This window comes from Capsicum annuum, unplaced genomic scaffold (assembly GCF_002878395.1).
Source record: "Capsicum annuum cultivar UCD-10X-F1 unplaced genomic scaffold, UCD10Xv1.1 ctg83390, whole genome shotgun sequence".
Lineage (NCBI taxonomy): Eukaryota > Viridiplantae > Streptophyta > Magnoliopsida > Solanales > Solanaceae > Capsicum > Capsicum annuum.
Genome location: NW_025894259.1, coordinates 863,590 through 891,035, shown reverse-complemented (window position 1 = coordinate 891,035; position 27,446 = coordinate 863,590). Strand labels below are relative to the sequence as shown.

General features: G+C 35.5%; 2 protein-coding genes across 2 annotated transcripts; one reads left to right on the top strand and one right to left on the bottom strand.

Moving 5' to 3' along the window:
* Positions 1-13,131: 13,131 nt before the first annotated feature.
* Positions 13,132-18,585, top strand: LOC107858685 (protein root UVB sensitive 4). The gene is made up of 10 exons (XM_016703442.2): positions 13,132-13,850; positions 14,898-15,044; positions 15,291-15,437; positions 16,253-16,315; positions 16,419-16,495; positions 16,940-17,045; positions 17,241-17,343; positions 17,440-17,591; positions 17,696-17,761; positions 17,972-18,585. The coding sequence occupies exons 1-10, from the start codon at positions 13,350-13,352 to the stop codon at positions 18,176-18,178; spliced, it is 1,569 nt and encodes a 522-aa protein (XP_016558928.1). The 5' UTR covers positions 13,132-13,349; the 3' UTR covers positions 18,179-18,585.
* Positions 18,586-18,904: 319 nt separating this feature from the next.
* Positions 18,905-21,780, bottom strand: LOC107858686. The gene is made up of 5 exons (XM_016703443.2): positions 21,483-21,780; positions 21,353-21,405; positions 19,610-19,786; positions 19,438-19,515; positions 18,905-19,355 (listed from the first exon to the last, which is right to left on the bottom strand). The coding sequence occupies exons 1-5, from the start codon at positions 21,540-21,542 to the stop codon at positions 19,190-19,192; spliced, it is 534 nt and encodes a 177-aa protein (XP_016558929.1). The 5' UTR covers positions 21,543-21,780; the 3' UTR covers positions 18,905-19,189.
* Positions 21,781-27,446: the final 5,666 nt, after the last annotated feature.

Genomic DNA, 27,446 nt, shown 5'->3' with positions numbered 1-27,446 from the left:
TCCTCAAAAAATTCATCTATTTCGTCTTCAATATGGGGCGGTAATTTGGGGTGCCCAAAATTTCTTCGTTCGGTATTGATCCAATCTCTAAATAATACCGAAATCTCCAAACTATCCCTTGCTAACGAATACTGATGATCTCCTATAATAAATCTTCCTGCGCTGAAAGCTTGCTCCGAAGTAACTGAAGAAGCTTAAGTTGATAGCAAATCTCGAACCATCCTTGAAAGTTTTGGAAATTGCCTGATACGGGTCTTCCACCACGATAAAAGTTGTTGTTTTTCAGTTTCATCTCTAATATTTTTTCGATCCTGCAAAAGATACGAATTAAAATCATTACTCCTACAACATTGAAGACCAAGTTCTTCGCCTATCTCGTCATCTAAATCATCATATCTACGTCTAGAAGTTGGAGATTCGATCGGCCCAATATTTTATTCCATAACTTGATACAAGTTATATAAACTCCTAGCTGTAGATACTATGCTAGCACAACACGTTTCAACTGATGGCTTTTCATGACATCCAATTTCTAAATTGTTGTATAATTTTCTAACCAACATCACTGTACCATGTTCTTTATAAAATGGGTTTAATAAATTAGTTGTTAAAAGAATTTGTGGAATAGGAAAATAATATTTTAAAAAATTTTCAATCATAGCTTCAATTTCCTCTTTGCTAGGACATATTTTTTTATATTCAGCAAGTACTTTAGAAATAGCAGTAATAGTTACTAAAACAGAAGAAATAGTTGTATATTGAGCAGATACTGTGTTCGTAGCTTGATAAAAAGTTTTTAAAAATTTACAAAGTTCTTCTACTTCAGTCCAATCATCTTCATCTAGCATTAAATTAACATCCTCATTATAAGAATTATAAACTAATTGTATAGGTTTACGATATATAACAGCAACTTCAAACATTTGAAACAAAGAATTCCATCTAGTAGGAATTTCATTTGGAACTTTTCTATATGGAAGGTCACATTGTTTACATTTACGTTTAAAATCATACATTACACCCTTTCTTTTATTTTTAAACATATAACTACAAGCAATTCGCACTTTAGGACAACCATTTTCAAACAAATGAATACCATCATGTACAATCAAATTTAAAATATGTGCAGAACATCTAACATGAAAATGATCTTCATTCATTAAACATAATCTAGTTTTTAACTCGTCAATAGCTTTCAAATTATTTGAAGCATTATCTAATGTGCATGTCATAGGTTTACCAATAAATCTAAAATATTTCATGCTCTCCGTTATTGTACTAGCTATATACATATCGATTTTAGACTCGTTAACATATTTATAAGCAATAATTTTTTTTGCATGTTTCAATCGTGATCAATTCAATGAGCCGTGAGAGTAAAATAATCATTACCGACAACACTAGTACCCATATCAGAAGTAACAGATATTCTACCATCAAATTTATCAAATAAGCAACGAAGAAAATGATAATGTTCAGCTTGAAATTTAAAAATATCATTTTTAATTGTATTTCGTTAAAAACCTTTAAAAGAGAGATTATATACTTGTTGAATATAATGAATAAAATCGGGATGAGAAGGAAAACTAAAAGACAAACCCATAACAACAACCATTTTCGCTAGTTCTTCTCTATCTACATCTTCACTATATGTCGATGATGAACTTGCTTCAACCGGGTTAAACATGTCTAAACGCGTTTGAACCATATTACCTCCTACAGATTCATGTAAAAATGTTGTACCATCTTTTTTTGCCTTAGCCTCATTTTTTAGACGAATAAATTCTTTATTACATCTCATCAAATGCGTAGTTAGCAATCCTGTCCCGCCATTTTTTTTTTCGGTCAAATGTTTAAAAATATTCTTGTATTTATTGCAAGTAGCAATACCTTTTACCCTATCATGCTCCATAAATTTCCAAACAAAAGACCTTTTAGTACGTTCAGTACCTTTGGCCCTAGTAACTTCCGGTAAAGGGGGAAGTTCTTCACCGTATTTCGGTAATTCTGTAACCGGACTAGTAGGGGTAGGGGTATCACCTAACTCTTGTTCTTCTATATCATCTTTCTCCAGTAAGTCTTCCTCAAAATTATTATAACGCCTACTTAGGGTCTCATTATCTAATTCCATACCGATATCAACATCAAAACCATTAGATTGTGATAAAGAAGTTTCATTAAATGTAGGCGGTAATGAACTAGTACTAGCCTTACTTTTTTTATTTCTACAAAAAATCTTACCAAAGCTTAGTTTTTTTACCACTACTATTTTTTTCGAAATCCATAATTTAAATTAAAATATTAACACAAGCAATACAAATATTATAAATTACAAAATTAATGTAAGTAAACAAATGTAGATACTAAAAAATAAAAATATAGATATTAATGAAAATAAAAAGAGCTTAAAGTTGGAACGATTATACCGAACGTCTGCGTAAAAGCAGACGTATACCAAATGTCGGAATTAAAAGATGATAATTGAGGGTTATAATATCTTCAAAAAATCTTCAACTCCAACTAATATAATAATTGAATCTTCAACTCTAACTAATATAACAATTATAAATATTTAAAGAGAATGTGATATTAAGAGAGTGTGTGAGAATTGATAATATTTGTGTGAAAAAAAGAATTGAAAAGAAGGATATTTATAATAAAAATTTTAAGGGGTGGTGTGGGGTAATTGAGAGGGGGTGGGGTAATTGGTGGGGGGGGGGGGGTAACGGCTAGAAATCAATGAACAAAAGAGCCGTTGCCAACCAAATCCTAATTTAAAAAAAACAGAAATTAACGTGTTCGCCGGACCGGAATCTGGTCAACCGGTACAGAAATCGAAAATATCGGATTTTTTCAACGTTCCGCACCGGTAACGTTATCCAGACCATTAGGTACCGGTATACCGTACCCAATCGAAACCATTGCTTACCGAAACCGGAAACCTAGCGGAACCGGAGTTGGCAGATCGGAACAAAATTTTTGAATTTCGTTGCCAGCCTTAGGACAAATAGACAGACAGACAGACAGATAAAAATATTGTCAGTGAAAAATTACAAAAAGAATTACTTATACCCAGGTTTAAGGTATTTTTTACATTGAAGGGGAGTCACAATAGGAGATAAGGTATTTGAATTCTCAAAATTTCCTAAAATACGTCTTTCAAATTGCAAATAGGAAGACAATTCTATAGACTAAAATCATCATTGTATGTCAACGGTAGACCAAAACATGATCAAATGTAGCTTATAATCCAATGAATTCATTATTCATGAGAAGAAACAATTATGTTTGATTACCCAAATATAAAATGGTAAGTATCGCCAACTAATCCAATCTTTGTCTCAGTAAAATGAGGAAGGAAGATATATTTAGATCAAATGCTTTAATATTTACAAGAGTTGATTCTATTTTAGTACCTTACTGTAGAATGCACTAATCCACGAAAGCTATGTCCAGGTGCCTGTGTACATTTAAGCATGAGCGAAAAAAATTTCCAAGAAGCATATGCAGTTAGCACGTCAAATTTCTACTGAAAAGTAAGAAAAAAATTACATAATTAGAGAAGGTAGCAAATAATGTATTTTATTGAATGAATTTTACAAATAAAAATCGAGCATAACACTTTGTGTGGATGGTAGTTTTCATGGTTTCATAATGTATGGTATGGTATGATATGGTATTGTATAGTATAGTACAATATAATGTTTGGAAGGATTATATTGTTCACTGTTGTTTAATAACAGTTTTATTATTTGGTTTGATGCTATGGTACTGTACCATAACTAGTAAGTTTATTAAAATGCTCTTAATTATTGTAAATGTTAAATTTATTAGTAATTGTTTAATAAAATAATTTTCTTCCTGCTAATTTGTCATAAATTATGTCATGTAAATATATTAAGTTGTTAAATTCATGTAAATTCTAACAAAAACAATACAAGAGTAGATCAAAATAAATGTAATCGACTTCATTATTTACAACAACAACAACATACCCAGTGTATTCCCACCTAGTGGGGTCTGGGGAGGGTAGAGTGTACGCAGACCATACCACTACCTCAGGAGAAGTAGAGAGGTCGTTTCCGATAGACCCCCGGCTTAGGACCGATACCCATATACCAACCCAAATATAAGTGTATATAACTAGTATGGTACACAAGACAAACTAACAGAATACCAAACACAAAAGATAAGTACATATATAAACTAGTACAGTAAGCAAAATAAACTAACACCGCTAGCCACGAACAAAAAACCTCCAGCCACCGAGGAGCACACCCCTACTATTACCGACGCCCTCCCACCCTTAACTCTTTACCCTAATCCGCTTCCTCCACACCTTTCTATCAAGGGTTATGTCCTCTGTTAGCTGTAACTGCTCCATATTATGCCTAATCACCTCCTTCCAATATTTCTTTGGTCTACCTCTACCCCGCCTAAAACCATCCATAGCCAGTGTCTCACACCTCCGCACAGGAGCATCGAAGCCCCTCCTCATCATGTACCCGAACCAATATAACCTTACTTCTCCTATCTTGTCCTCCACCGAGGCAACTCTCACCTTTTCTCGAATAATCTCATTCCTTACCCTATCTTTCTTGGTATGCCCACACATCCATCGCAACATTCTCATCTCCGCCACCTACAACTTTTGGATGTGGGAGTTCTTAACTAGCTAACACTTCGCTTCATACACCATAGCCGACCGGACTACCACTCTATAGAACTTACCTTTAAGCTTCAGAGGCACCTTCTTATCACATAGAACTCCCGAAGCGAGCCTTCATTTCAACCATCTTGCCCCAATACGATGCGTGACGTCCTCGTCAATCTCACCATTGCCCTGAACCATAGATCCCAGATACTTGAAACTCTCCCTCTTCTGAATGGCCTGAGAATTCAGCTTCACAACCACTCCAACCTCCTGCGACACATCACTTAACTTACACTCCAAGTACTCTGTTTTGGTTCTACTTAACCGAAATCCTTTAGACTCAAGCGTCTGCCTCCACATTTCCAACTTATCATTAACTCCACCCCGAGTTTCGCCAATCAGAACCACATCATCTGTGAATAACATACACTAAGGCACTTCCCTTTGAATATGTCGCGTCAAAACATCCATCACTAAGGCAAATAAAAATGGGCTAAGAGTCGATCTCTGATGCAACCCTATCACAACTGAAAAGTGCTCTGAATCTCCACCTATCGTCCTCATTCGATTCTTCGCCACATTATATATATCTTGAATCGCCCTAGTGTACGCCATGGGCACCCCTCTAGCCACCAAGCACCTCCAAAGAATCTCCCTGAGAACTTTGTCATATGCCTTCTCAAGATCAATAAACCCCATGTGCAAGTTCTTCTTTCTCTTCTTAAACTACTCCATTAATCTCCTTACAAGGTGAATGGCCTCAGTGGTCGAGCGACCTGGCATGAAACCGAACTAATTCTCAGAAATCGTCACGAACCTTATCATCCTCACCTCTACCACCCTTTCCCACACCTTCATAATATGACTCAACAACTTAATACCTGTATAGTTATTGCAACTCTGGATGTCTCCCTTGTTCTTATACACTGAAATCATCGTACTCCATATCCATGCTTCAGGCATCTTTCATATCCTAAAAATATTGTTAAACAACCTTGTCAACTACTCCAAACCTGCCCCGCTAGTGCTTTTCCAAAAATCCATTGAAATCTCGTCTGGTCCCGTCGCCCTACCCCGCCTCATCCTGCAAATAGCTCTCTTGACCTCCTCAACCTTGATACGCCTACAATACCTATAATCTCGACACTCCTCAAAATTCTCCAAGTCCCCCAACACGAAACCTTTGTTCCCCTCATCGTTCAAAAGTTTATAGAGGTAGGACTGCCACCACTCCCTAATGAGAGCATCCTCCACCAACACTGTAACATCCTCTCCTTTGATGCACTTTACCTGGTCAAGGTTACGAGCCCTCCGCTCCCTGGCCTTAGCCAGCCTATACAACTTCTTATCTCCGTCTTTCTCTTCTAAAGTCGCATACAAGCGCTCAAAAGATGGAGTCTCAGCTGCCGTAACCGCTAACTTAGCCTCTTTCCTAGCTACCTTATACTTCTCCTTATGTGTCTGTCTTTCCTCCTCATCCTTGCTCGCAACCAACTTAGCATAAGCCACTTTCTTATATTCCCCTTTCACTTAACCTCTTCATTCCACCACCATTCTCCCCGATGTTTGCCAGATTGACCTCTTGAGACACCCAACACCTCTCTAGTAGTCTCCCTAATACAACTAACAGTCGTTTCCCACATACTATCCGTACCTCCTCTACTCTCCCAAGCCCCCCTACTCTTCAACTTCTCCTCTATTTCCAAAGCACTAGCCAAAGTCAAGCTACCCCACTTAATCCTGGGCCGAGTCTCCACGCTACTCTTCTTTTTGTCCTTATTGATAACTAAATCCATCACCAATGACCACCAATGACAAGTAGAAAGTTTGAATGTGTATTTTGTGTATGCTACAGGTGTGTTCGATTTGGAATACAAAAAAAATATTTTCTAGGAAAACAAATTGCTTCTTACTTATTTTCTTGTGTTTTGCAAATAGAAAAATATTTTCGAAAAGCATTTGTATATATTTACCACAAAAGAATTAGAATGAATAAGATAAGGGCGTGAGGTAAGAAAAAATTATTAATTTTTTTTAAAAAAAATATTTGAGGGTGTGGGTTGTGGAGTGGGGGGCGGGGTAGGGATAGGGATTTTGAACTTTTTAAAGAAAATAAATTTTAAAAATTATATTTCTTTTTGTATGTGGGGGCGGGGGGCTAGGGGTGTGCATCAGTCGATTCGGTTTATCGGTTTTTGAATTTTAAATATTTTAAACCAATAAGATATTTTTTATCGGTTTATCGGTGTTTAGTCCTTAACGGTTCTTTTTCGATTTAATCGATAAGAAAATACTCATAAAATTGAAAAAGTAGTAACTAACATAAAAAGAAATCGAATCTTAATTGCAACTAAAATCCTGCATGGTGGGTTTTAATTTACAAAAATCTTCAAATTTGAACTAAATGTTAGTCAGGAGGAATTAAGAGTTTGTATAATTGAAATAATATGTTTGTTAATTTGTAGAAGTAAAAAAGAGATTAAGATATATATATATGTGTGTGTGTGTGTGTGTGAAATATTAATTTAGTATTTTCTTATTGGGTTATCGATTTACCCAATAACCCAATAAGAAAAATCGAAATCGAACCAATAACTCAATAATTTTTTTATAAAATAATTAAAAATTCTTAACCCAAAATATTTTTATTGGTTCGGTTTATTGGTTGGTTCAATTTTTGCACATCCCTAGAGGGGACAATCCGATAGGGGATGGGGGGTGGGGTAAGCTTTAAAAAAATATTGGTGTTGGAATGGGGGTTGGTAGGTGATGGGGTAGGGATAGGAGTAGGGGTGAGTGAGGGTGGGTAAGAAAAAAGTTCTCAATTTTTTTGGGTAGGGGTCGGGTCGGGTAGGAGGTGGGATAAGAAAAAAATTAAAAATAGGTTGAAGGGTAAAATAGGATTATAAAATATTAAGTAATGACATAATTGAAAAAAATAAGTAAATCATGAGATATCACTAAATCGGTAGTGACAATGTGATGGTTTTCATGGTTACTAACTCATGAAATTAAGCCATAACATACCATATATTTTAAGAAACAATTAAAACAAAAATGATTTTGTTTGTAATCATACTATATCATAGCATGAAAAATCACCATCGAAACAGTGTATAAAAGTATATTTCATTAGAGAAATTTTACAAACACCTAGTTGGATGTGTCAAAACACTTAGCCGCTAGCAGAAAACACCCTATTCTAACATGCTATAAGGATTAAAAGGAAGACATAAGAAATGAGTAGGAAAATTAGGGAATATTGAAACTTTTGAAGAAATGCACGATTAATTAGGAAGATCAAATGAAGAGGGGAAACTAATATATACACACTAAGAATTAGCTCAAATGAAGAGACATAACAAGATCAATAAAAATTACAGTTACAAAATTCAGCGAATGGAGAAGGATGATACCCAAGTTGGATAACAGAGCAAAAAGAATAAGCTCCATAAAAATGTGGCAGGGCATGGATAAAAGATTCGCACTTGTAGAAGTAAGAAATTTACAACTCTCTAAGCAGGTAAAAGTTAGTGACATTACCAAAATATCCCTTAAGTAAGCTGCCCCTAAGCTCATCAACAATCGCTCTTCTACTTTTAGAGTAAAAAATCATACTTTTTCCGTCTCATTTATGTGTTGTCATTTTCTTTTTTATTTGTCTATAAAAGAATGTCATATTTTCTTATTTGACAACTATTTAATAGCATCATCCCCATTTTATCCTTATTGAATATCGAGAAAAGACTCAAATATGCTATCGAACTTTGTGAAAAAGCTCATATATGCTATCCGTTTAAAGTTTGGCTTATTCATGTCATTGTCGTTGCAAAAAAAGCTCATTCATGCTATTTTTTAACAGCCGAGTTTGGTGATTTTTTGGCAAAACCATTTTATACACGTGATCAACAATGATCCATCCACGTTATTAATGAAATGAGCCAAAAAAAAATTAAGTAAAAATGTCCAAATATGCCATTGAACTATCAGAAATGGCTCATTTATGCCATCAGTTAAAAGTTTGGCTCATTCTTGACATCGCCGTTATAAAATCAGCTCATCTATATGATTACTTTTTAATTGTAGATTTTCTATAATAGCTTTGTCACGTGGTCTTTTATTAGAAGTATACGTCATTAATTAAAATAAATCAATATTAATTTCAAAATATGTTAAACCCATTAAAAAGAACCGATCCATTTAACATAATCCGACCCACATCGATTAAAGTATTTTTTCTACGGCAATAATTATTTTTTTGATCAGAAAAATAGTGATTAGCGTATATCCTTTGGCTGTTTATAGTTGATTCTAAAGTTCTATCCTATATTAATTTTTTTTTAATCCTACAGTAACTGATTAGTTATAATTTCAGTGACTCTTATACTCCAAAGTTATAAAAAAAAAAAAAGCCAATGAACGATTAGGACAAGCAAGAAAAAAAAAAAGGCGTACCAACGAACTTCTCCATTCTCTCATCATGAATTAGGGGAGCATACATTGTTGAAAAATCATTTGTAAATAACGGCTTAAAAGAAATCCGTTATGCCAATTATTCCGTCATTTAAATGAAATAACTTATTTCATCACTATGGAATAAATGGTAGGACAAACAATCCTCGTACTAACTAATTTCAGATATATTGAAGTTAATATAGGTTTATTTTAATTAATAGCGTGGACCTCTAATAAATGGCCACGCGACAAAACTGTTTTTAAAAATCCACCATTAAAAAGTAATCGCATGAATGAGCTGATTTTATAATGGTGATGGCACGAATAAACCAAAAATTTAACTGATGGCATAAATGAGTCATTTCTGATAATTAAATGACATATTTGACCCTTTTCTCTTATTTTACGTAATGACATGGACCTCTAATAAAAGGTCACATGGCAAAATTATTTTTGAAAATCCACTGTTAAAAAGTAATGGCTTGGATGAGCTGATTTTGCAATGACGATGGCACGAATGAGCCAAATTTTTAACTGATAACATAAACGAGTCACTTGTGATAGTTCAATAACACATTTAAGTCTTTTTTCTTGAATATCACTTAATAATAAAATATAATCAAAAAGTAAATATGAAAGTGACTTTAAGAGAAACAATTTTATAAAATCGTTAATTATTTCTTAAATTTTGTGTCAGGTCAAATAGGACACATAAAATAAAATAGGACAAAAGGCGTAAATTTAAAGAACTAAATTTTTCAAGTAATACTCGAGGAGTATTTTAAATATATCCTCTTAGGGGCCGTTTGGTTTGTGGGACTAAAGTCAATAATCCCGGGATAAAATAATAATCTTGGGATAAAAATATAACTCACTCGTTTGGTTGTAAATATTTGGGATAACTTATCTCGGGACTAATAATTAGTCCCGGAAAAAGTTATCCACCCAAATGGTGGGATAACAATTCCAAAACTATTTAAGTTATCCACCCAAATGGTGGGATAACAATTCCAAAACTATTTTTCTTTGGTATTAAATTATATAATGACTAAAATACCCTCAAAATCTATGATTTCATTTCACACATCTATATATATATACTAGTATTTTAATTATGAATTTTAATAAAAGTTAAATACTTAATAATTTTGACATAAATTTTATATTTACATTAAAAACTTATTAGTAATATATAATAATTTATCAAAAAATTAATTCCAAAATTCAAAAACAGATACAATTGCCTTCCAAATTCTTAGATTATCACTTTATATACATTACTTTACTTCTTTTTTTTTTTTTATATAAAATATAAGGTATTTGTATAACAAGATAGGTTAGATTTTAATGCGAATGAATATGAAACTTATCATATAAAGTTTAAATTTTTAGATGAGATGAAAAATAAATTATAAAATTTTGTGTCTAATACTTTGTTGTTTCTACACAAGTTTTTTTATCATTTTTATTTTACTTTTCTACCAATTTACTCAAATAATTTTATCTAAAAATCCAAAAAAATAAATCTAACTACTACATGATTCATCGTTATATATGTTTTGGAGAAAGTAAAAAAATTCAAACTTACAAATAAAGAGAAAAATCATATGAATCAAATAAATAATTTTTTTATATTGAGTAATGAAGAATCTAGCTAGCTATAATTTTAAAACCTTTTTCAAAACTATAGCTAATAACATTTTTCAAATGATTTTACTGATATACATATATATATACATATATATATACATATATATATATATGTATATATGTATATGTATGTATGTATGTATATATATATATATATATATAACTTTACTTTACTACTATATATAAGAGAGAATGTGAGATTTTAGTAGTCCTTGCATTAATTCTTTTTTTTTAATCATTTTATCCCTAATTTAAATTTTAATTTCTGTACAAATTTTCATTCATTTTTTTAAATTTGAACAATTATATGAGCTTATTAAATGCTACGATAGTGATGAGTAATGAAAAAATGATAGTGACACTATAAAAACTATTTATACAATCAAGTTCAAAATTGATGCAAAGATTTATTGTTTTTCTATTTTGTAGAAATGTTTATTAACCGTACTTTAAATTTTCATTTTTCCTAACAAATTTATCATGAACATAAATTTTTATTTTTCCTAACAAATTTATCATGGACAAGTTATTAAAGTATGTTGACATTCCCTTTCTAACTTAACACATGCTTAATTATTAAATAATTTTTTTTTATATATTTAGCTAAAAATATTTGAAAATTTATTTATTTTTCAAATATAATTTGACTCTCCAAATATTAATGATACTAAATAATGAAAAAATGAGAGTAATTCTTTTTCACATTTTTTTATGATGGATTTTTTTGACAAAAATGAGATTATCAATATTTTATGGAATTTAGAACAAAATAAATAATTTAAAATAAATTATTAGAGCTTCATAAATATTTAAGAAATATCAACATAAATTTCTTAACATATATTTTTAGGAAAAAGAAACTAATAAAGTTAAAAAAAAAATTAGTAACTTTTTAATTTCTTTTGTATGATTTAATATGAAGGAAAATAATTAAGCTAAATATTGTGAAGGGTATTTTAGTAAACAAACAATATATTTTTACAAACAAGGCAAAATGACCTTCCAGAGTACTCTTGTACTATGTCAGTTTTGTAAGTTGGATACTTCTACTTACATGTTTGTCATCTGGACCCGTGAACCCACTAAAAATAATATTTTAAACGCTTTTTTGGTGAGTGTAACACACTCTCCTCACGTCTGCCACGTTATCTGCCATGTCATTTTAAAAAAAATAAAATTAAAAAAATAAAAAAAGTATAAAAAGTATTACATTAAATTCCAAGTCATTTTTAAAATGCTAAATAACAAATTAAATATTAAAATTAATTTAATTAAATAATAAAAATTTATAATTGTAGACAAATTTAAATAATCATGTTTTTATTTTTGCTCACAAATTAAACATCAAATTCATTCCAAATAATTAAAATTCTTCTCCAACTAATTTAAATTTTTAACTATAAATTCATATATACAAACATAATAAAATTTTTATTTTTAAATTTAAATATCTTTAAAAAATTCAAAAAAATTTTAATTTTTTTCAATCAAAATTCACTATCACTCACTTTCAATTCAAATTTAAATTTTAATCAAAAAAAAAAAAGATTTCAAATTTAAATTTTTATTCAAAAAAAATGAAAAGAATTAAATTGAGGAAAAATTAAATAAAAAATAAAAAGTGAAGGTGGTGGGGGGACTGGAAGAGTGTTGGGGTGGGGGGTGGGGTTAGGACGGGCTGGGGTGGGGGTGGGAAAGGGCTGGACGGGTGTTGGGGTGGGGCTGTGGGTGGGGTGGGATGGGGCTGGGTGGGGACGGGCTGGGGTGGGGAAGGAAAAAAAAATATTTTTTTAAAATTTTTAAAAATATTTTAAAATTTTAAAAAAATATATTTTAAAATTTTTAAAATATTTTAAAATTATTTTTAAATTTTTAAAAATATTTTTAAATTAAAAAATGAAGCAAAAAAAGGATCCTTTTTATTTTTTTAAAATTTTAATATTTTTAAAATTATTTTAATGTAAAATTGATCAAAAATTGACTTGCGTTGCACCCAAGGCGAGTGGCTACACTCTCTTTGTCCTAACCACCATTTCAATGCTACATAGGTAAGGTCAATGGTTAAATAGTGTAAAATATTATTTTTTAATAGGTTCAAGGGTTCAGATGACAAACATGTAAGTAGAAGTGTCCAGCTTACAAAACCGATATAATACAGGGATTTAGAAGGTCATTTTGGCTACAAACAATGCACTACATATTATTTTTAATATCACAAATTAAACAATCATTAAAAAATAATATCAGATAACTTATCCCAGAACAACTACTTCCAACATAATTTATCCCAATAAAATTAATCCCGATATAACTTATTTTCAAACCAAATAAGCCCTTTTAAGGGACTAGTTTTGTCATTTTCTCGCGAAAGTGCAAATGACCTTTTTTTTTCGTCCATTAGGTTCCGGCGCAAAATTTCCCTCTAGCTTTCGGAAAAATAAGCATGTTTAGCAAGGGAATATCTGAACCCTGATATTTCCCGGCTAAAAAGTGGATTGTCACCGCCGTACATATTCTTTCTTCAACTTCTAACTTAGTCTTCCACAGAAAAAATCGAAAGGAGTTTTATTGATAATTCTAGCAAAATTTCATGCAATCCAATTTGTGCTGCGCCCGTTCTTGTTTCTCATGGAATCCAGAAAAAACCAAAATCGTCCTACACAACTTTGAACTACAACAAGGCCTACTAAATAATCCATCTCCCAAGCCCAAAATAGACAAGCTCAAAACCTCAATTAATTTTCTGAAGACCTCATTAAGCTTTGGAGAAGATAAGTTGAACAAGCAACAAGAAGAAGAAACTACTGTGCCTTTTTATCTTCCAGTTTCGGTTCGCAATTCAAATAGTCATTTTAGGTATATTTGGGATGGCAAAGACTTAAAGTTAGTCTCTGTTGATGGCAATGCCTTATCTATATCCGATTTAGACTCTAATTTTGAAGATACTCTTCAAAAGTTGGTCAGAATTTGTATTTCGGCAATAAGAAATTTCTTTCTTCCGAGAGAAGTTAGTCGTAATTATCTTGAATACGTCAAGTGGAAGTTTGTTCATCGCGTTTCCAGTTCTGCTCTCCAAGTTCTCGCCACCCAGGTACGCCTTCTTTTTTTTTTCTTTGGTGTTTCAGCTATTAACTAGTTATTTTTGGTATTCAATTTTCATATTCTGTATATTGAGCTTATAAATTGTTGTATATGGTGAAAAGTTACAATTTTGTATCCAATCTGTATTTCAGCTATCAAACTTGTAAATTATTCGTAGATAGTTTTAAAGTTGGAATTTTGATGTTGAATCTTCATATTTCAATTTCTACAACATACTCAATGTAGTACCACAAAGTAGGGATCTGAGGATGGTAGAGTAGTGTACACAGACCTTACCCACCCTACCTCAAAGATAGATTGAGAGACTGTTTCCGATAGATCTTTGACTCAAGGAAAAACAATATAAAGCTGTACTGAACAAGAAGTAACCAAAGTACAAGAAATAATAGATGATAAAAACAGTAAAAATAACAATAACAATAACAATAAATAGTAACAGAATAGAACTACAACAAAACAAAATGATAATCGAGGCACAAGGAACACCAAATAGTAACAAAAATCGAAGGAAAAGAAACTACACGGGCAATACTACAATCACTAATATAAATGGATAATAAGACAACTCATTGCTTACTACTGACCTTCTACTCTAATCCATGTCCTCCACACCCTCCTATCTATCTACTATTGGACTTCCTACAATGTCAGATTTCGACTACTTGTAAATTGTTGGTGAATGGTAATAAATTTTGATTTTGGTTTTGCACATTCATATATCAGCTATTGAACTTGTAAAACTTGTTTATTAATAGTAAAAAGTTAAAATTTCAGACTTTTAGTGTTGAGTTTGGATTCTTCCGTCGGAGCTCATGATATTTGTCTAGTGACACTGGTATAATTAGTCATTATGATCTCTATGTGGATAATTAGTCTTTTAGTAGTTCACCTGTGGAATTAGTCATTGTGATATTTATGAAGGTACCACTAGTTCATTTGACATTTGTGTATCTGCACAATGTGAGTTAGCATCTAAGGTGCAGATCACTCAAATACCTTCATTGACAATGGCTTGTGTAATCTGTTGTATATACAGGCTATGTTGCGGGCAATAGGAATTGGGCACTCCCGTTCACTTCCATTAGCCGCCGCACTAAATTGGGTCCTGAAGGATGGACTTGGACGGTTGTGCAGGTGCATCTACACTGCTAGCCTAGCATCTTCTTTTGATACCAATCTTAAGGTATAGTTTTCTAACATAAAACAACAGGGGATAATTTGTGCTAACACATCTTTTAAAGCTTGTTTTACTGATTTTTGATGATAAAAAATCATTTTTATCTTTTGAAAAATGATGCTTATATATCTTTTCTAAGAATGTTGACTGGTGTGACGGAAAAATTGTCAGTTTTTTAAACAAGATTACCTCAAGAGACTGTAAAAGGTTCATCTGCTTGTTTCTTACCTTGTTTTATGGCGTTGGCTGCAGAGAGTAAGATTCTGTACATCTGTTCTCTTCAGTTTGAGCATTGGAGTTGAATTGCTGACTCCTGTATTCCCACAATACTTTTTGATGCTTGCGTCAATTGCCAACATTGCCAAGCAAATAAGCCTTGCGTGTTATCTAGCAACTAGTGTAAGTCTCAACTACAAAACATATGATATTATATTTATATGCATGTGTAGCTATTTTGGGATCTGATCTCAAATTCTCCAGCTTTAGCTCTTTGTTATGTACTTGTTAGATGTGAGCTAGTTATTTTGACCATAAGCTGTACCTTTAACCTTATCTTGCCATTAAGCTGTTTAGTTTCGAACAATTCCACTGCAATTTGAGTATTCAACTTATGAATTGATTTCTTCAAAAAAATTTATGTAAAGGGCTATTATGATCTGAAGTGCCTTTGGCATTTTCCAAAATAGCAGGCCAATAAATATTTATATTGCACTTAGGAGGCTTTGAATCTACTATGAGGTCCCAGGTCATCTTTGGCATTATAAAGCTGATGCTGCATAATTTTGTCACTTGGTTGATTGCTTTCTGAAAGTGGAATTAGTTGAAGTTGAGTACTCTAGTTATCTAATTGTTTCTGTGAATGACCAATTCACTTTCATAAGTCTAGAGATCTTAGAGAAACAATGTCTTTTGGATTAACCGTTTTTAGCATATGTATAACAGCTGGAAGATAATTGATGCAATTATAGACCTTGAATTTCTCCTCTTAACATGCAAGTGAAATATGAAATTATCTGGGAGTAACTGCTCTTTTTTTGCCAGTTAATGTGGAAAATGGATATGTGCAGTAATTGTACTTGAGCAAATAGCCAAGTCGCATGTTGAATTTTTAGCAATATGAATAAGCACAAGTGTCTTCTGGATTTATCAGTAACATTAACAAATTTGAGATAGATTTTTTTCTGTTCGAGAATTTACTGTTGACATGTTAACAGACTGCTGTTCATAGAAGCTTTGCAATTGCTGATAACCTTGGCGAGGTTTCTGCGAAAGGACAGGTTCTCTATAATAGTTCATCATGTCATGCTGGATCTGTGGTTTTATAATTAATTGTTCTTTCTAATTTCATTTTTCCAATCTGACTGTTGGTTTATGTTTCAGATTCAAACAGTTTGCTTTGATAATCTTGGTCTTACACTTGCCGCAACCCTGAACATACTGTCTGTTAATAGCCCAAGGTTTGTTATTTTTCCAACTTATATTTCTGAAGTATCACTGTCAGCTTATATCTATATTTTGAAGTTATTTACAGATTCTTTGCATTTGCCTTCATAAACCTATCCATTTGGTCTATCTTGTTGTGCTTGTAGTGGAACAGTTTATAAACATGGCTCCTATTATTTCCATTTTAATCTGTGATATGAGAAGTGAACAAGGCAAAAGCCTCTCTACCTCCACGAGGTAGGGTAAGGCCTACATACACACTACCCTCCCCAGACCCCACTTGTGGGATTTCATTGGGTATGTTGTTGTTGTTGATATGAGAAGTGAACATGTGATATATATCTGCTACAATTTCCTTATATAATAAGGTCCTAAAAGCAAGAATTGGTTGACACATTTTGGTGCTGCTTCTGCTAATCCCTGTAATGTTGATTCCTGACTTCTGAATGATATAAAAGATTGCAAGCAGGTCTACCATTTGTGATGTACCCAATCTTCGCAGTGCTTGACCTTTTTGGTATTTATCAAGGACTACAGCATGTGCATCTGCAGACATTAACTAAGGTTGGCCCTCGTTCTCTATGCTAAAAGCATTAGTAATCAAGTTGAATTATACTTCCTTTTTGGATACTTAACTAAGGTTATATATGCTTTAAGCAGAAGATATATAACCATGACCTACTTAACAGTCTTTATTGAATGAATGATAATCATCTTAATGTGTTGATTAGGGTGTCACTCCTTTTTACATTATTCCAGGATAGGCTTGACATCATTATAAGCACATGGATTCAACAAGGATTTGTCCCATCACCTGAAGAGGTGAGTAAAAAGGAGGGTATTGGCTTATTTTGGAGCCGAGGTAATTTCTAACTTGCAGTTTACCGTAACAAGGCTTTATTGATGCTGTTAGTGCTACTTCATTATTAGAAAAACATTCTTAATCAGCTTTAATCAGGCAGGGAGCCGTGGTCTATCAGAATTGGTTGCTTAAATCCTAGATGTTGCACAGCAAAGCTATCTGTGATGACGATGCAATCTTTGAATAGTGAAGACTTCTATTTCTTGAGTCCGGAGAGTTTGACTGGTGAATTGAAAAGGAACCAGGAGGTATGTATAGCCAAAAAGTATAAGAGAGCTGTAATCAGAGACAGACAAGCTGTTACTCTTCTGAATGTGTTTCTTAAGCAGTTCTTCTTTCTTTGCAATTACAGTATGGTGTCCTACTTTCTCTGCGGGAAGGGGCAGGCACTATAGATGTGATCAGGGGCATATTGCATGTAAGATATTCTATCCATCTCGTACTCTCATAGTAGTAATTTGGAACTAATGATTTTACTTTGCAAATGAACTAAGGGATGCTGGTAAACCAATAGTTTTACTTCGAATAACATATCTAGCAACACTGGTTTTTTGCTGAGCTCTTTATGATGGTTTGTATTCGGTCAATGTTGGTGTTCTTTACTATAAGCAATTCTGGTGCTTGACAGGCAAGCTATGTCCGCAAGGGTATAGAAGCTTGTGGTAGTTCGAATGCAGTTCTCAAGCAATGGTTTAACCTGGTTGAAGATGGCAGGAGATTAACGGAACAAAACTTGAGCCTCTTTTATGAGCATATGTTGTCTTTGGGGTGGGCATGCAAGAATATTCTGTTGAGCACACAGGAGCAAGCTCGCTATAGTTTTATAGCTGACTGAGCATACAGATATCTTCTTCTGTCTATGATTGGTTTGCAAAGGGGAAGTGAATAAAGGGTCAAAGAAAGCTAAGACAAGGAGATTTTGTACTTCTGTCCATGTGTTTTGTTTGTATATAGCCAAAACTTTTGGCATCTCTCAAATGGAAAGAGATGCCTTTTACAAGCCAGTGAGTACTGGCCGGGTAAAACAGAGCAAGTGTTGTACAAAATTTTGAGTGGCTATCTGCCTTTCTCCATCATGTAGATTAATTGACTCAGGTTAAAACTGTTATCCACAGAACAGTGTTTCCTCATTAATTTTTTTCTCGAGGATTTTGTAGTCAACTCATCTAAAAACTTGATGAGTACATTTTTATTTATGAATATACATGCTCCATATGAGCTAGCCAGATTCTTTGGTGGAAATCTTTTCCTGGTGACTACTCTAACGCAAGACTGGAATTGAAACCTCTACTTAATTTGATACTCCATTGAATTAGAAGTGATCACACAATTTCTGGCAGAAACATAGCATCAAACCGTGTACCAATTTGCTCAGCTCTGGGCCATGGCACTGAAGTTGGAACTTGGAACGATACTGCAGAGTTAAGTCATTTTAAATCGCACTAATCTAATCTATAGCAGAGAATATCTTTTAGTGAATATATTTAATTATAGGTAGTCATCACTCAGCAAGCAAAAATAACAGATATAAAAGAATATCATGATCTTTTGAAGCAGTTCATAATCTTGTGCAACCACTTAACGATTCATCACTTGATTGAGGTGAGAGCTGCAGTTTGACAGAGCTGCTGTTACAGCAGTACAGCAGCTGTTACACACAAGTATTGATTCAATTGCAATATACCATCGAAAAATGTTATATTGGTTAAACCCTTTTTTTGGTTTTACCCATCCGGTGTCCAAAACTGGCACCCCCATTTAACGCCTTTACCACGGCATTTTTCTCATTGAAGCAAGCAATACAACATTAGCATCTGCTTGAGCTAAAATAAAAAATCATCAGCCATCATTTACGTAGCAGGCCAGATGTAGACAGAAGTCGCAATGCTTGACTGGAATTGTTCAGAACAGCTGATGATCTTGACACCTGCATCTTGCGTTTCTTTAAGAAGTCCAGTGAGTTCTCTAAGCATGGAGGAGGTGGTAGATCCTTCAAAATAACTGGTCCAGACCTGTCCAAGCCAACAAAAATACTGAGTAAATATGAGAGATCAAAATCATATTAGTTAAACCAGAAGAGAGCATGATGCTCACCCAGAGCTCTTGGATTTTTTCTTTTTAGAGGCAGGCTTCTTCTCATGTTCTTCCTCCGAATCTGACGAGAAAACCTTCCTGCACACGATTGAGTACCCTTTTTCAAGAACTGAGAAGTATGAGAAAAAGACAGGAGCTAAGAATACACTAAGAAATGCAACGTCGAACTTACTTCTCACGAGCTGCAAGGATTTTCACAATCTCATCAGGTAGCATTCCTCTATTGTCCATTGAATCCTGGGCATTATCAGATTCTTTTGTGTCTTCAATGCTTTCATCATTTTGTGTAGGTCGTGGAGTTAAATTTTGAGCCCATTTTCTACGACGTTCCTTCCCTTCTCGAACAACTCTACAGCAGAGCAGTCATTTAATGAAAAATGAAGCAAAGACCGGCAAAAACTATCAAATTAAACAGTGGAATTTCCCATGAATATCCTCCATAAGATGAAAAATTACAGGCAGATTTTACTAGTTTCAGGACTTAAATAATGCGTCAGCTGTCTAATGTTATATTATAACAGGCTCAAATGACCATAAGCAAATCTAAGATGCACACTACAGATATGCAAGGCAAAAAGAACTTTTCATACTTCCTCGAACCTAATACTGAATTACATTTATCCTCCAAAACCATCAGAACAGACCAGTTTAGAAAGACAAAAACATTCTAGACTGGAAACCAGTCAAGTGATACAACACTTGTTTACTTCTCAATTTACGAAAAGCTTATACTTTCTCTTTTTCGCCCAACACTATGTTTTTGTACAGAAAAAGCAACTTTCTATAGTTCAAGCCTAAAGAGGTATGGAGCAAATAGATTTCTTTAATAACTTGTCAAGTATTTAAAAATTATCTTTTCCTCTTCATTTGTTGACAATCAAACTAATTTTTTTTTCTTTTACCCCTCCCCAGGAGCTCCAATGTTTTTGCTCCCTTGGTGACTCGAACTCACAACCTCAATGTTGGACTTGGAGGGTGCTCACCATCCCCAAAACCCCCTCTAGTCGACAATCAAACTAAATTCAGCTCTTGTCATCAGATAAATTACGCAGCCAGGCTAGAATCCAATCTGAAAATTTGAAGTTATATCAACATGTTACCGATCTCATTAACATTGGTAGGAAAAAATAAAGTCTCATATTGAATTCCAAAATTGGCAGAAAATAGTGGACTGCCAGAACTACTTCCATGAGCAAAAACGCAGTACTGATCTCTCTCAAGATACAAACCTTAAAACTTAAACTATGAAGGATCCATGATTTAGTCAGAGGGTTCGGAACAGGGTTAAAATTTACTATGTATTTTATGGTGCACATGAACACATGATTTACCAGCAAAATTAGATATTTAAGTCAAAGGGTTCGGAACAGAGTCAAAATTACATATTTACTATGTATTTTATGGTGCACGTGAACACATGATCTACCAGCAAAATTAGATATTTAAGTCAGAGGGTTTGGAACAGGGTCAAAATTTACTATGTATTTTATGGTGCACGTGAACACGTGATCTAACAGCAAAATTAGATATTTTATCTACACCTTTTCTACAATTGATCTAATATTACCTGCTGGCACCGACTTAATGGTGCACTAGGTTGAAAGTTAAAGTTATTTAACTATAGGAAAAGGATCGAATCCTACTTAATGCATTTTCTTTTCTCCTTCCTTTATAGTGTACCAATGTTTTAGAAATCTTAGATTCGCCGCAATGCCCCACTACATATCTACACCTGCTTAATTTACAGCAGGATACTTAACAAAGTTCAGCTATTTATCACACTCGGATGACTAATAAATTAACTAGTAAACTGGCATTACAGAGAAACCTAAACCGAGCTGAATTTTTAACTCCTAATTAACTTCCCTTAAAAAAAAAATCTTAGCAAAAATAAAAATGAACGAAGAGAGCATACCTAGCCTTATTGTCTCTTTCAACTTTTCTAATCTCCTCATGCTTTTGAATTCCCTGCAATCAAAACCAACTAGCTCAACTATCGGAAAAGACAGTACTTTGAATTAGAGATTTTTTAGATTTAAACAAACCTGTACTGAAGTAAGTTCTTCGGGGGCATCGGAATCACTATCTTCTCCTCTTCCCGACATGTCTATTCACCAAAGTTATCGGCACTTCTGCACAGGGTTTTAGAGTTAGGGTTTTGGAGCACAAGCGAAAGGGACTCGAAACTACTTGTCAAATTATGTTTTGCCTTAACCTAATGTTTATCTAAATGTTTAACACATCCCACAAGCAACTCTTTTTTCAGCAAAAATTAAATGAAGGAAAAAGGGTCAAATGTATTCCTTTACACTAGAAAATTAGCTAAATATAATCTCTATCATATTTGACGATTAAATTTATCCTTGCTTTTATAATTTACGGTCAAATTTTTCCTCTTTTTAGAAAATTGATTAAATATATCATTCGTTATATTTTGATATCATTTACCCTCGAGATTATATTTTTGCAGTCAAATTTACTTTCGTTGTTAAGAAACTTTTTACATGTACTTTTCTTTTAACAGAAAAATCCAAATCAAAGCTAAATGATCCATTTTTCAAAAATAAAATACACCTTAATTTATACCTCTCCTCCCGTTTTATCCCAGATTCCACTTACGAAAAATATACAAACAAATACACATCTTCCTTAGCTCTCCTGGTCAAATTTTCTCAATGAACAAATATATTTCTCTTTCAACGTGCAGTGCTAGTAGGTTGTTTGCAAATGAACAAAAAGTAAAATGGAATAGGATAGCATAAAAGTATGGAATAGAGAAAATATTTATTACAAACTCTGTTTCTATTCTAAGTATGTTCAACTTTTAAAATTTGATATGTAATTCTACGTGCATCTAGATTCTAGAATTAGTGGATAAATTTTCTGAGCAAATAACATGATGAAAAAATTATGTAGATCCAAATTGTATATAAAGACATAAGAATGAATAGATGTCACGTTTGACACATAAGGAGACCTCTTAATTCAATAATCCAGAGAAATATTAATAGGCCTAATATGTTGGATTTGACCGTTAAGAGCCATTTTTCATGAGTTGTAACTGATATAGATCCATGAACTGACAAAGCAGTATATTTGTTTGAGTTTGCACTGATGTAGATTCATTTTTATGAGCTATGCAGTGATAAATATTCAGTGGCTTAATCTCGTTAGAAAAATTTGACCAGCAAAAATGAGAGAGGTTATTTGTTTGTGTTTTTTTTGTGGCTCAAGCCGGGTCGGGCGAGTTAGATTGGGGTGTGTTTTATTTTTTAAAAAGAAAATGGCCAAATACCCTATCTAACTGTCACGACCCAATTTCCTCAGGTCATGATGGCACCTACCATAACCCACCAGTAGGCAAGCCAACCCGTAATTCGAAACGGCTAGTAACGGACTACTTAATAATATAAGGAAAAAAATGCTGAATATATGAAATAAAGATCAATACATAGAAAAATCTCAAAACCTGGTGGTACCAGTAAAATAGCTTCTAATATAAAAAGAGTAATATTAAGAGAAATACACTGATACAATTTATCTCCAAATATAACTTAGATACTAGTGTGATGCCCCAAAGTTTTGGGGCCTGTCACCCGGCAAGACTGTGCGTGCCAACTAGGCCGCACCCCTGTCAGCTATGCAGGCAGCATGTGCTGAAGGAATGTGCTGAAGTTGAGAATGAGGCAACGGGGAATAAAATGAGGCAACAAGCATCTAGATATGTTGCATGACATGTCCTAAGAGTGCCAAGGTGATTTAAAGAGGGTTTGGTGTAAGCCCAAGGGGTGGAGGCATGGTGAGGATCGTGTGCGGTGTTTGATGTTAGCGCCGTGCCATTTTGAGCTACAAGTGAAATCTAAGGATTTCGATTTAAAGTGTTGATATTAAGGGTACCTTATGTATGCTTATCAAATTTGGGGCCATTTGGAGTCCGCTTGGATAGGGGCTTGACTTGGCCAAGGTCCAATGACATTGTCATAATTTGCTGATTGGTTCGAAGGCCATAACTCGTTCCATGAGTATGGGAATGGGATGAAACTTTATGGAGGTGTGAAGAAAGTCAAGAGAAAGGAGTAGGAAAAAACGATACCCAATTTAGAGGTCGGATGGATAGTCTAAGCCTCAGTATGATTCTCGGGCAGAATGATGTCTAGTGCCAGACATTGAGATTATTTATTTTAAGCATATATAAGGGGGGTATACATGGTGACAGCCTACCAGCCTCCCCTGGGTGTGTCGACAGATGGCCACCCCAAGTGTGCTGCCTTGAGGGACAACCTCAAGGGTCTGCCTTGGCATGTCAAAGGAATGCGCAAGGTACTCATAGGGCTCGGGAACCCTATAGGAAACACAGGGTTGGGTGGACTAGCGTTGGGAGCCCTGACAAGGCTAGAGGTTGGCTATATGAACCGACAAGCCCCGTGGGCTATCTAAGTGATTGAAGGATGCCTCCAAGCCGATAGAGCAATCGAGATACTTTCTCCAAGAGACTCGTGAGATGACTTGTGAGCTTGGCCAAGGTTCAGCCAAGCGAGCAAGGGTCTGTTGGCCTAGAAGCACGGTTATAGGGCGACGTTGTGCTATAAAAGTTAGATTCAAGTTGCGTGGGCTATGTTTGGCTATGCCATAAGACATGAGAGGGCATATAAAAGAAATACGTTTATGACTAAGTCCAAGAACTGAGGGTTGCCCTACTCGGGCGAATCAAAGGCTAAGTGCACATGAACGAGGCGATGTCAAACTTGAGGATAGAACTGTGCATGTGATGGCGATGCTCAGGCCCAGACGAGGGACGAGTATGTCCGTAGCCATCCCCAAGAGCGCATATGGATGAGATCCAAGGATTAAAGGTGAGCCACAAGAGTTACTTATACGTCGGCCATGACTGGCGACATGTTGATAGAGCTGCACCAAAGGGAGAAAACCTCTAAGGCGAGCTTCTCACAGGCACTTGATCGTGCTAAAGACCTGGGAAATGAGGAAGGCTGACCCATAGTTGGGGAACCATGGGCGCCGCACAGGCAAAATTGTGTGCCGCTGACACAGTGAAGAATGAGTCTGTGATAAGTGGTATCAAAGCAAGACCATTTGCATAGCAAGTGGTATCAAAATGTAAAAGTAAGAGCAGATTGTGGTTGTCATTGCAGCGATCACGTCAAAGCATAAATTGACACTCGTCGTGCTCATGAAGATCATTTGAGACGATACTACCTTGTTAAGAAAATTGGTTGTATGTTGAGATGCTTGAGTTAGCTATGTCAACCAAGGCCCATCATTTCAGAATTATGCCATGTCACAGCCGTTGATTCCACCTTTGTTTGTGTGGGTTGATTCATCTTCAAAGCATCCGAGAGTGATTGAGATATCTTCAAGGGATGACTTCAAATCAGTGGGTACCGTATACAGAGAGATTCTATGGAGGCATGTTGGGCCAACAAGTGTGGTCATCGTGCGATGTTGTTTGAGTGGAACACAAAGTTGGACAATCGGATACCTGGTGCTCAAATGTCCTTGATTGTGGGGAACCGTCAGTTCGTCAGAAACTCTGTTAGCGGTATGTTGGAAACTATGGTTAGAAGAGAGCATGGACTTGACGAGGACGTCAAGCAAGGTTGGTGGAGTGCACCAGAAACTTGTCAGTCAAATAGTTTGTTCATGCCAAGCAAAGAAACAAGGTGGTCAGCCATGAAAGAGTCTAGGCTGAGGTAGAGAAGGGGACATACCGATAAGTCGGGTGGTTAAGAGGATACGCCATGTTTGCCAGGTCGTGCAACCATGTTCCAAGAGAGTTGAAGCCGTAGACTATAAACATTGGGCTTGATCATGCTTAGATCTTGCCATGGATGCGATTAAGGCATCAAGTTTGAGTGTCCACCAAGAAGGTTGGACTTGAGCTTTGCCGGAAGACGTGGGAAGGGGTCCATCTAAGGAAGTTGGACTCAAGGTCAGAACGAAACCTAGCCATCCAATGGGCTGCGAGGAGTGGCAGGAGAGTCCCTACAAAAAAGAGCCATGCAGGATGAGTGGGTAGTGAAGCCTACAGCATGGGCAAGCAGAGCTTGCAGTTGAGAGGGTGCTATGCAAGACAAGAACCAGGCTAGTACCAAGCGGACCGTTAGGCCGCGACAACGTAAAGAAGGACCTGAGTGCAGGCTTCTTTGCCGGAAGATGGGCATTAAAGTTAGGTGAAGGTAAATCCATCAGGTGTGTGAGTGGCACGTCAAAAACCAAACCATTTCATGAAGAGGTGTTGTGCCAAAGTACTATGGTAAGGAAAATTGCCAAAGTGGGATTAACTAAAGCGCTGAAAATGGATTGGGTTCCAAGTTCGAGGATGTGTTCTTTCCAAGAGTAGAAGAGTAGGTTGGAGGTCGCAGATGGGTGAACCAAGGGAGTTCTCGCCATAGGCTAAAGGTACGAGGGTACCCCAAACATCGAAGAACTGCGAAGGAAGAGAGAGAGTTTTGAACGAAGTGCCTAATTCATAGAGTAGTGCGCAGATGCCGACACTTTGAGATAGGAAGTACTTGCCAAAGGTACGTCCCAATGGATTGTGAGGTGCCTATGGGCAAGGAGCACATGAGATGCCAGAAGGTTTCATGGTGAAATGTGGGTTTATAAAGGTCGTTGTGAAGGATGTTGGGACAAAGTTGGTAAATTAGGCTACAGTTAATGACATCGCTCGAAGAAATGAGAAAAGGACCATGAGGGCATGGTTGGAAAAGATGCCACATCGAGGGATGCCTACCTAGCTATGATGAGCTAAAAAGGTAAAAGTCTAGGAGGGAATAAAGTTGTCTGCCAGAGACAAAGGATCGAAGGGCTTGACATGCCAGAAATGGATGGGCTAGTAGGATCGTCGGGGTGAAAACAGATTCCCGAATGAGATGAAGGCCGTGAGGAGCATGGTGCGGATATGACTTAAGGTCACCGCAAAGTTAGTCACCAGAGGGTGCAGGCATGGAGACACCATCCGAGCTGAAGTGCGGAGTGCATGCTTGGATAAAACTTGGGGGAGAAGGGCAAGGGGCCTGACTCCATTTTTAGAAGGAGCTCACAAGAGTTCCTACACACAAAGATTAGGGGGCCGCGATGTAAATCCCCAAGGGTGTAAACTTTGGGTTATCGTCCGTGTCGCATGTTATTGAGGACGATGGCTACTTCAGATATGTGAGGGTCTGAAGCCCCAAAGTTTTGGGGCCTGTCACCCGGCAAGACTGTGCGTGCCAACTAGGCCACACCCCTGTCAGCTATGCAGGTGGCATGTGCTGAAGTTGAGGATGAGGCAACAAGTATCTAGATATGTTGAATGACATGTCCTAAGAGTGCCAAGGTAATTTGAAGAGGGCTTGGTGTAAGCCCAAAGGGGTGGAGGCATGGTGAGGATCGTGTGCGATGTTCAATGTTAGCGTCGTGCCATTTTGAGCTACAAGTAGAATATAAGGATTTTGATTTAAAGTGTTGATATTAAGGGGGTATGCTTACTAAATTTGGGGTCATTTGGAATCCGTTTAAATAGGGGCTTGACTTGGCCAAGGTCCAGTGGCATTGTCATAATTTGTTGATTGGTTCGAAGGCCATAACTCATTCCATGAGTATAAAAATGGGATGAAACTTCATAGAGGTGTGAAGAAAGACAAGAGAGAGGAGTAGGAATAAACGACACCCAATTTGGAGGTCGGATGGATAGTCTAAGCCCCAGTATGATTCTCGGGAAGAATGATGTCTAGTGCCAGACATTGAGATTATTTATTTTAAGCATATATAAGGGGGGTACACATGGTGACAGCCTACCAGCCTCTCCCGGGTGTGTCGACAGATGGCCACCCCAAGTGTGCTGCCTTGAGGGACAACCTCAAGGGCTTGCTTTGGCATGTCAAAGGAATGTGCAAGGTACTCATAGGGCTCGGGAATCCTATGGGCAACGCAGGGTCCGGTGGACTAGCGTTGGGCACCCCAACAAGGCTAGAGGTTGGCTATATGAACCGACAAGCCCCGCGGGCTAT

What these genes read in the sequence shown, in the direction of transcription:
- LOC107858685 (XM_016703442.2), top strand. Translation starts at nt 13,350, where the DNA reads ATGCAATCCAATTTGTGCTGCGCCCGTTCTTGTTTCTCATGGAATCCA. An exon ending in CTTTTGATACCAATCTTAAG is followed by an intron (nt 15,045 to 15,290) that starts GTATAGTTTTCT and finishes CGTTGGCTGCAG; the next exon opens with AGAGTAAGATTCTGTACATC. An exon ending in TGATCAGGGGCATATTGCAT is followed by an intron (nt 17,762 to 17,971) that starts GTAAGATATTCT and finishes GGTGCTTGACAG; the next exon opens with GCAAGCTATGTCCGCAAGGG.
- LOC107858686 (XM_016703443.2), bottom strand. Translation starts at nt 21,542, where the DNA reads ATGTCGGGAAGAGGAGAAGATAGTGATTCCGATGCCCCCGAAGAACTT. An exon ending in GAAAGAGACAATAAGGCTAG is followed by an intron (nt 19,787 to 21,352) that starts GTATGCTCTCTT and finishes GCTCTGCTGTAG; the next exon opens with AGTTGTTCGAGAAGGGAAGG. An exon ending in ATCCTTGCAGCTCGTGAGAA is followed by an intron (nt 19,516 to 19,609) that starts GTAAGTTCGACG and finishes AATCGTGTGCAG; the next exon opens with GAAGGTTTTCTCGTCAGATT.